Source organism: Rhincodon typus, chromosome 7 (genome assembly GCF_021869965.1).
Source record: "Rhincodon typus isolate 14 chromosome 7, sRhiTyp1.1, whole genome shotgun sequence".
Taxonomy (NCBI): domain Eukaryota; kingdom Metazoa; phylum Chordata; class Chondrichthyes; order Orectolobiformes; family Rhincodontidae; genus Rhincodon; species Rhincodon typus.
The window spans coordinates 68,795,649-68,805,842 of record NC_063338.1 but is presented as its reverse complement, the minus strand read 5'-3'; the positions used below and the strand labels follow the sequence as shown (position 1 = coordinate 68,805,842).

General features: G+C 42.9%; 1 protein-coding gene across 1 annotated transcript in view; it reads right to left on the bottom strand.

Annotated features, from left to right (window-relative positions):
- The window catches only part of thsd7ba (thrombospondin, type I, domain containing 7Ba), an 886,244-nt gene that overhangs the window by 167,991 nt on the left and 708,059 nt on the right, over positions 1 to 10,194 (bottom strand). The window contains exon 19 of the mRNA XM_048599575.1: positions 2,270 to 2,411. Within this exon, the coding sequence (XP_048455532.1) occupies positions 2,270 to 2,411 (142 nt within the window). The remainder of the gene's footprint in view (positions 1 to 2,269; positions 2,412 to 10,194) is intronic.

The window sequence follows — 10,194 nt, the reverse complement described above, 5'->3', positions numbered from 1 at the left end:
GATGCTGCCAGACCTGCTGAGTTTTTTCAGCAACTTTGTTTTTATCCATACTTCTGTTGGCTACCACAGCCATTTATTGCTGAGAACAGTGATAATTGCTGTAAGGTGTGACTCCTGCCCCTTTCTCAGGAGGAATTCCTGCCTTAGAGGGGTACCCAACAATTGGATGGCCAAAATCTCTGCAAATTGCCAGTGCCAACAGGCTCACTGGTCACTGCTGGCACTATGGGCTGTCCTACAAAGTCAAGCAGCTCAGGTAAATCCAGGGTCAGGGGCTTTTGGCAAGGAAAGTTGGTTTTAAGTGACCAATGTGGAGGATTATAGAACAGATTGTCTTTGGTGGTGGGGGAAAGCCCTCTGATGGGTTCAGGGGATTCACACTGGAAGTCTCCCATTTGCCTGGCAGCAGCCTTCACATCTGAAGCTGAGGGGCTTTTTCTATGACCATGGGCAAAATGTCATAATCAATGGCATAAGGATTTTAAATTATTTTCATGCTGAACCACACCCTGAACCTCCATGATCTCCCATCTTGACATTACTCAGTGGTGGCTTGACTCCCTTGAAGATTTAGGACCTCACTGGGTACATTCCCAGCAGCCATCACCAACTTCTTGATGATGCTTCTGAGCAATTAGCAGCATCTGGTCCCTAAGGTCAGCTGCTTCTGCTTAAACATAAGCACTAGTATGCGTTTACATTTTAAAAACATCATAACGTGATAAAATTGAATTAGAAGAACAAACTTTTTTCTTCTCTTCATTCCTGCATAATTCCAAGTAATCTAACCTTTCTGTCTGGATTTCTCCAAACATTTCTAGTGGTTTGACTCTGCTGTTTTAACGTCTCTAATGTGAACTTGAACTTTGACTAGCAACTCCACTTCATTCTTACGAAGGGTCACCGAACCCAAAACATTAACTCTGTTTTCTCATTCACAGATGCTGCCAGACCTGCTGAGCTTTTCCAGCAACTTTGTCTTTGTTCCTGATTTACAGCATTTGCAGTTCTTTTGTTTTTTAATTCCACTTCATGATTGGGACTGCAACATTGTTTAATTTTACGTAATCAAATAGCCTTACTCATGTTGCTCTGTTGGTAGATTTTGTTATACAGGCAAGCTTTCTGCTTCTGATGACCTTCACTTTCGTTTTGAATTTCAACTTGGGCAGAGGGATTTGAACAATATGGGGTTTTTCATTCTGCCCTCATGTTAGATTTCCTTTTTGAAGCAAATGATGTAGAGAGAAAAAAATATATAAGTTAATGTTGCTGTAGTCTTACCAGACCATAGGGCTGCTCTCTCATTAGAGAGAAACAACTGGTAATGATTTAACCTGGGGGTCACCATACCTCAGGCAAGGGGAATGATTGAGAAGGAAGGTCCTTCATAGCAACCTCAGCCAGTGTGGCAATTGAACCCATGCTGAAAGGGCAGTGTTCATGCTCTGAAGTTGCTGAACTCAACGTTGAGCCCCAAAGGCTGGAAAGTGCATAAGTAGGAAAGGGAAAGATGCGGTTCCTCCAACTTACATTGGGCACCACTAGAACACTGTAGCAGGCCTAGGACAGAAATGTTAATGTGGGAACAAGATGATGCATTGAAATGGCAAGTGGCTGTCAGGTTAGGTTCATTCCTTCACAAGAGCGGAGATGTTCCACAAAGAAGTCACCCAGTCTGTGGCTGGTCTCGCCAACGTAGAGGAGGATGCACTGTGAGCAGAGAACACAGTAGACTGGATTGTTTATTTTGTTTCCTTCATTCTTGCATGGGATACGCGTATGACTGGATAGGGCAGCTCATCCTGAACTGTCTAGAAAGAAGGTAGGAGTCAACCACATTGCTGAGGGTCTGGAGTCACATGCAGACCAAGACTGGAAAGCCCTTCAGATTTCCTTCCCTGAAGAAAATTACTAAACGAGACAGGTTTTTATGACAATCAACAATGGTTACCATTAGCCTGGCATTTTTAAAAATTCTAGATTATTTAATTGAATTTGATTGCCATGGTGGGTTTTGAACACAAATCCCCAGAATATTAGTCTGGTGCTCTGAATGTTACTATTAAGCCCTTCCCTTGAATAATAAAATTTGCTGGTCGCTGATGAGATCATGACGTAACTTGGAGGCCGAGTCTGGAATTGTAACAATGGATCTAACCCTCTAATTCACCAGCTGCTGCTTTTATTTGGAAACTTACAATAAAAGTAAAAATTAAGCATTTTTTCAGAGGGTTTCAGTTTGTGTGATTTTTGAATTCCCCACTACCTGTGATGTTGTAATGATAGTGAAAGCAGTTTTTGTTGAGAGTGCAGGGCTCCACTTCAGAGATTTTTGGGCAGGTTTTCCCATCGGCTGGTAAGCGTAGAGGATACCGGGTTCGAACACGAATGTTCAAGATGTTACATTCCTACAGATAACATCCAAATGCACAAATGTGAATAGCAATGTTTGCACAAAACTAAATTTAAAGTCAAAATACAGCAAATGCTGGAATTAATTTTTTTTTGCATTTTGTGTTAGCAAAATTCAATGCTCCCTTGCACAGGCATGCTTTCATGCAAGTCTTAACCCTATATTAGCAACAATGAAACAGTACTTGTTAAATTTAAGTTTGTGCTGCAGTGACTGATATGATCAAAACCCTCACATCAGGAAGTGGTTTTAGTCACTCCTTTTCAAAATGATTGTCGTAGTACCACACCCAGTTATATTACTAACGCTTTAAGGAAAAGGTTTGAACCACATGCCCTGTCTTCTCTTCTTCTGACACAAAGTGGAGCTACTGTCTGATACTTTGTCTTACAGGTTGAACAAAATCTGGGCCTTGCTGTCATTTTAAAAACATCTACAAACAAATTATTAAACAGAATCAGAAATATCACAATACAAAAATCTATTGATGACATATTTAGGTTTCTGCCACTCTACCTCAGTTAGAGACAGAGGAACATATTTGTCAATAATTTTGGGTACGCCATGCAGAAGTAAGAGTGAGCTTAAAAATGTTGCTTTAGGTAAATAAGTATTTAGTTTTAATTTCCATTAATTTTGCATTTTTCAAAAGTTTAATGCAAAATAATGAAACCCTATGTGAAATCAGTGTTTAATTCACGTGAACAGACATAAAAACATATGAATCATATAATCATAGTTTCATACAGCAAGGAAACAGACCCTTCCATTCAATTTGTCCACACTAACTAGATTTCCCAAACTAAACGAGTCCCACTTGCCTGTGTTTGGGTCATATACCTCTAAACTTTTCCTATTCATGTACCTGTTCAAATGTCTTTTAAATATTGTAACTGTACCTGCATCTATCGCTTTCTGTGACAGTTCATTCCATATTTGCGCCACCAACTGTGTGAAAAAGTTGCCCCTCGCACCTTAAACTAAGCCCTCCAATTCTCCTACCCGAGGGAAAAGACCTTTGCTATTTTTCTCTTGCCCCCCATGATTTAATAAACTTCTACAGGGTCACAGTATGCAGAGAGTCTGTGAGAAAGGATAGACAGTTGATAGGGCAAAGTTGCAGTCAGTACGATGGGTTGAAGTGTGTCTATTTTAACACAAGAACTGTCAGGAATAAGGGTGACGAACTTAGAGAATGGATCAGTACTTGGAGCTACGATGTTGTGGCCATTACAGGGTCTTGGGTAACACAGGGGCAGGAATGGTTGTTCCGGGGTTTAGATGTTTCAAAAGAAATGGGGAGGAAGGTAAAAGAGGTAGGGGACTGGCATTGCTAATCAGTGATGGTATCACAGCTACAGGAAGGGAGGTTGTCGAGGAGGGTTTGTCTACTGAGTCAGTATGGGTGGAAGTCAGAAACAGGAAATAAGCAGTCACTTTATTGGGAGGTTTCTATAGAACCCCCAATAGCAACAGACACACTGAAGAACAGATTGGGAGGCAGATTTTGGAAAGGTGCAGAAGTAATAGGATTGTTGTCATGGGTGAATTCAACTTCCCTAATATTGACTGGAACCTCCTCAGTGCAAACAGTGGAGCAGATTTTGACAGTGTGTCCAGGAAGGTTTTCTGACTCAATATGTAGATAGGCTGACTAGAGGGGAGACCATATTTGATTTAATGCTTGGCAACAAACCAGGCCCTGTGTCAGATCTCTCGGTGGGAGAGCATTTTGGTGATAGTGATCACAACTCCCTGACCTTTACTATAGACATGGAAAGAGATAGGAGCAGGCAGTATGGGAAAGTATTAAATTGGGGGAGGGGGAATTATCATGCTATTAGGCAAGAACTGTGGAGCATAAATTGGGAACGGATGTTCTCAGGGAAATGCACAACAGAAATGTGGAGGTTGTTGAGGGAGCACTTACTACGAGTTCTGGATAGGGTTGTCCCACAGAGGCAAGGAAGGTATGGTAAGGTGAAGGAACCTTGGATGACAAGACATGTGGAACATCTAGTCAAGAGGAAGAAGGAAGCTTACCTAAGGCTGAGGAATCAAGGATCAGACAGGGCTCTAGAGGGCTACAAGGTAGCCAGGAAGGAACTGAAGAATGGACTTAGGAGAGCTAGAAGGGGGTAAGAAAAAGCCGTGGCAGGTAGGATTAAGGAAAACCCCAAGGCATTCTATGCTTATGTGAAGAACAAGAGGACGACGAGAGTGAGGGTAGGGCCGGTCAGGGATAGTGGAGTCGGAGGAGGTGGGGGAGGTTCTTCTTGAATACTTTACTACAATATCCACCAGTAGAGGGACCTTGACATCTGTGAGGGCAGTGTGAAACAGGCTGATATGCTTGAACACGTTGATGTTAGGAAGGAGAATGTGCTAGAAATTTTGAAAAACATGAGGATAGATAAGTCCCCTGGGCCAGATGGGAAATGAGGGAAGAGATTGCTGCACCTTTGGCGATGATCTTTGTGTCCTCACTGTCTACTGGAGTAGTACCAGAAGATTGGAGGGTGGCAAATGTTATTCCATTGTACAAGAAAGGGAATAGGGATAAACCTGGGAATTACAGGCCAGTCAGTCTTACTTCTGTGGTGGGCAAATTATTGGAGAGGATTCTGAGAGATAGTATTTATGATTATTTGGAAAAGCACAGTTTGATTAGAAATAGTCAGCATGGCTTTGTGAGGGGCAGGTCATGCCTCACAAGCCTCATTGAATTCTTTGAGGATGTGACAAAACACATTGATGAAGGTAGAGTAGTAGATATGTGTATATTGATTTTAGCAAAGCATTTGATAAGGTTCTCCATGGTAGACTCATTCAGAAACTAAGGAGGCATGGGATTCAGGGGAATTTGGCTGTCTGGATACAGAATTGGTTGTCCAATAGAAGACAGAGGGTGGTAGTAGATGGAAAGTATTCAGCCTGGAGCTCAGTGACCAGTGGTGTTCCGCGGGGATCTGTTTTGGGATCTCTGCTCTTTGTGATCTTTATAAAAGACTTGGATGAAGAAGTGGTAGGGTGGGTTAGTAAGTTTGCCGATGACACGAAGATTGGTGAAGTTGTGGACAGCGTGGAGGGCAGTTTTAGGTTACAACAGGACATTGACAGGATGCAGAGCTGGGCAAAGAAGTGGCAGATGGACTTCAATCCAGAAAAGTGTGAAGTGATTCATTTTGGAAGGTCGTATTTGAATGCAGAATACACGGTTAATGGCAGGATTCTTGGCAGTGTGGAGGAACAGAGGGATCCCATGGTCCACGTTCATAGTTCCCTCAAAGTTGCTTCCCAAGTTGATAGGGTTGTTATGAAGGTGTGTGGTGTGTTGGCTTTCATTGGCAGGGGAATTAAGTTTAAGAGCCGCGAGGTTATGCTGCAGCTCTATAAAACCCTGGTTAGACCACACTTGGAATATTGTGTTCAGTTCTGGTCACCTCATTATAGGAAAGATGTGGAAGCTTTAGACAGGGTGCAGAGGAGATTTACCAGGATGCTGCCTGGACTGGAGGGCAGGTCTTATGAGGAAAGGTTGAGGGAGCTAGGGCTTTTCTCATTGGAGTGAAGAAGGATGAGAGGTGACTTGATAGAGGTGTACAAGATGATGAGAGGCATAGATAGAGTGGATAGCCAGAGACATTTTTCCCAGGGTGGAAATGACTATTACAAGGGGGCATAATTTTAAGGTGATTGGAGGAAGGTACAGGGGAGATGTCAGAGGTAGGTTCTTTACACAGAGAGTTGTGGGCGTGTGGAATGCGCTGCAGGTGATGGTAGTGGAGTCAGATACATTAGGGACATTGAAGCAACTCTTGGATAGACACATGGATGATAGCAAAATGTTGGGTATGCAGGGTAGTTTGATCTTAGAGTAGGATAAAATAGGTCGGCACAACATCGTGGACCGAATGGCCTGTACTGTGCTGTGCTGTTCTATGTTCTATGTTCTATTTAAGGTCATCCTTCAACTACCTACATGCCAGGGTAAAAAGTTCCAGCATCTTCCTAAAACTTAAACCCTCCAGTTCTGGTCACATCTTTGTAAATCTTTTCTGCACCCTTTCCAATTTAAATAATATCCTTCCAAAAGCAGGGCAACAAGAAATGTAGGCAGTCCTCCAAAAGTGGCCTCATCAATGTTCTATGCAGCCACAACATGACATCCCAACTCCTATTCTCAGCTCTCTGACCAATGAAAGCAAGTGTACTAAATGGCTTCTTCACCACCCTGTCTACTCATGATGCCACTTTCAAGGAACTAAGTACCTGAACCACTAGGTGTCTCTGTTTGACAACACTCCCCAAGGGTCAGCCATTAACTGTGTAAGTCCTGCCCTGGTTTATCTTACTAAAATGCAAAACCTCACATTTATCTAAATTAAACTCATCAACCATTCCTCAGCCTATTGGACCAGCTGATCAAGGTCTCATTGTACTCTTAGATAGCCTTCTTCACTGTCCACTATACCATCAATGTTGATGTCATCTGCAAACTTACTTACCATGCTTCCTATATTCTCATCCAAATCGTTTGTATAAATGACAAACAACAGTGGACCTAGCACCGATCCCTGTGGAACATTGCTGGTCACGGACTTCCTGTCTGAAAAACAACCCTCTACCATCAACCTCAGTCTCCTACTGTCCAGCCAATTATGTATCCAACTGGCTAGCTCTTCCTGGATCCCATGTGATCTAACCTTACTAACCAGTTTACCATGCAGAACCTTGTTGAAGGCTTTCTACAGTCCATGTAAACAACATCTACCACTCTGCCCTCTTTGATCTTCTTATTCACATCCTTAAAAATCTCAATGAAGTTAATGAGACATAATTTCCCACGTACAAAGCTATACTGACTATCCCTAATCAGTGCCACACAGGAGGCTGCTGAGTAAGAAAGGGTCCTGGTGTTAGAGGCAAGGCACTAGCATAGATAGAAGATTGGCTGTCTGGCAGAAAGTAGAGCATGGCGATAAAAGGATCCTTCTCAGGATGGCAGCTGGTGACTAGTGGTGTTCCACAAGGGTCAATGTTGGGACCACAACTCTTCACTTTATATATTAATGATCTAGATGAAGGAACTGAGGGCATTCTGGCTAGTTTTGCAGATGATACAAAGATAGGTAGAGGGGCAGGCACTAATGAAGAGGTGGGGAGACTGCAGAAGGATTTAGACAGGTGAGGACAATGGGCAAAGAAGTGGCAGATGGAATATGTGGGAAAGTGTAAGGTCATGTACATTGTTAGGAAGAATAGAAGCATGGACTATTTTCTAAATAGAGAGAAAATTCAGAAATCTGAAGTGCAAAGGAACTTGGGAGTTCTAGTCCAAGATTCTCTTAAGGTAAACTTGCAGGCTGAGTTAGAAGTTAGGAATGCAAATACAATGTTGGCATTTATTTCCAAAAGTCCTAAAATATAAAAGCAGGGATATACCTCTGAGGCTTTATAAAGCTCTGGTCAGACCACATTTAGGGTATTGTGGGCAATTTTGGGCCCTCTATTTCAGGAAGGATGTACTGGCCCTGAAGCGGGTCTAGAAGAAGTTCACGAGAATGATCCCAGGAACAAAAGGCTTAACACGTGAGGAACGTTTGAGGACTCCAGGTCTATACTCAGAGTTTAGAAGGATGAGGGGGGATCTAATTGAAACTTACAGAATACTGAGTGGCCTGGACGAAGTGGACGTTGGGAAGATGTTTCCATTGGTAGGAGAGACTAGGACCCAAGGGCACAGACTTAAAGTAAAGGGAAGACCTTTTAGAACGGAGATAAGGAGAAACCTCTTTAGCCAGAAAGTGGTGAATCTATGGAATTCACTGCCACGGAAGGCTGTGGAGGCCAGGTCATTGAGAACATTTAAGACAGAGACAGATAGGTTCTTGATTGTCAAGGGGGATCAAGGGTTATGGGCAGAAAGCGGGAGAATGGGGTTGAGAAACTTATCAGCCATGATTGAATGGTGGAGCAGACTCAATGAGCTGAATTGCCTAATTTCTGCTCCTATGTCTTATGATCTTACGTCTTTTGGTCCTTGCCTGTCCAAATGCAGGTAAATCCCTTTCTCTCAGAATCCCCTCCAACAACTTATCCACCACATTACATCAGACTCACCGGTCTATTGTTCTTTGGCTTTTCCTTGCAATCTTTCTTAAATAAAGGCACAACATTAGCCACTCTTCATTCTTCCAGCACCTCAACCGTGGCTGTAGATGGTACAAATATCTCTGTTAAGGGCCCCACAATTTCTTCCTTAGCTTCCCACAAAGACCTGGAATACACTTGATCAGATCCCAGGGACTTATCTACCTTTATGCATTTTAAGACTTCCAGCACAACTTCTTCTGTTATGTGGACTGTTTACAAGACATCACTGTTTATTTCCCCATGTTCCCTAGCTTCCATGTCTTTCTGTACAGCAAGTACTGACACAAATTCAACACAGTGGAGCTGGAGGAACACAGCAGGTCAGGAAGCATCAGAGGAACAGGAGGGTCGATGTTTTGGGTCGGGTCCTGTTCCAAAACGTCGACTTTCCTGTTCCTCTGATGCTGTCTGACCTGCTGTTTTCCTCCAGCTCCACACTGTATTGACTCTAACTCCAGCATCTGCAGTTCTTGCTATCTCTGAAGTACTGACACAAAGTATTCATTTAATATCTCACTCATCTCCTGTGTTTCCACACATAGACTGCCTCATTGATTTTTAAGGTGCCTTATTGTCTCCCTGGTTGCTCTTTTGCACTTAATTTATTTGTTGAATCCCTTTGGATTCTCCTTAACCTTATCTGTCAAGGCCATCTCATATCCAGTTTATTGCTCTTCTATTTCCCTATTAACTATACCCCTATTCCCCCATACTCCTCAAGAGATTCACTTGATCCCAAGTCAGAAGCAGAAGTGGACCATTCAGTCTCTCACTGCTGCTCCACCATTCAATTAATCATTGTTGATCTGATTGTAACATTGCTGCCAATTCCTGATAAACTTTCAACTCCTTACTTGTCAGGAATTAAGAGGATCTTGCTGGGTGGATGATCAGGCTGAGGGAGGGGGTGTCAAGCTGGGGTGGGGAAAGGATGATTGGGTCTCTCTCCCCTCCCCCGCCAGCACCATGAAATTTCTTTCCACCCCAGACCTACTTGTTCCGTCTCGTCCCTTCCCCAGCCTCATCCATTCTCTCTCCCACCTGCAGAATGTCATTCATATGTGAAAAAAAGCCGGTGATGTAAGTGATGCACTTGGCATTGTGACTACTTCTGAAACCTAATTTACTTGTCCATTATCAAAGGCTATACTAATACTTAAATAATCACCATGATGATATGCCCACAAAGTCCCAACTTGGGATGTCCTCTGCTGGCATCTTTTCCTTCTACATACCTTATTATGTTACTTCTCTTTCCACTTCTGTTTGGATGTTTCTGTCTGTCAACCTCATGACCAAAATATAAGTGAATCAAAGGTTTTGCATAAACATCTCTACATTCTCAGTAATTTAAACCTCCATCTCATCTCCTTTGAATTCATCAAACAGTACAGCACAGGAACAGACCCTTTGGCCCACAATGTTGTGCCAAACATGATGTCAAATTAAACTAATGCCTTCTGCTTGCCCATTGTCCATATCCCTCCATTCCTTAGATAGTAGGAACTGCCGATGCTGGAGAATCTGAGATAACAAGGTGTAGAGCTGGTTGAACACAGCAGGCCAAGCAGCATCAGAGGAGCAGGAAAGCTGACGTTTCGGGCCTAGACCCTTCTTCATTT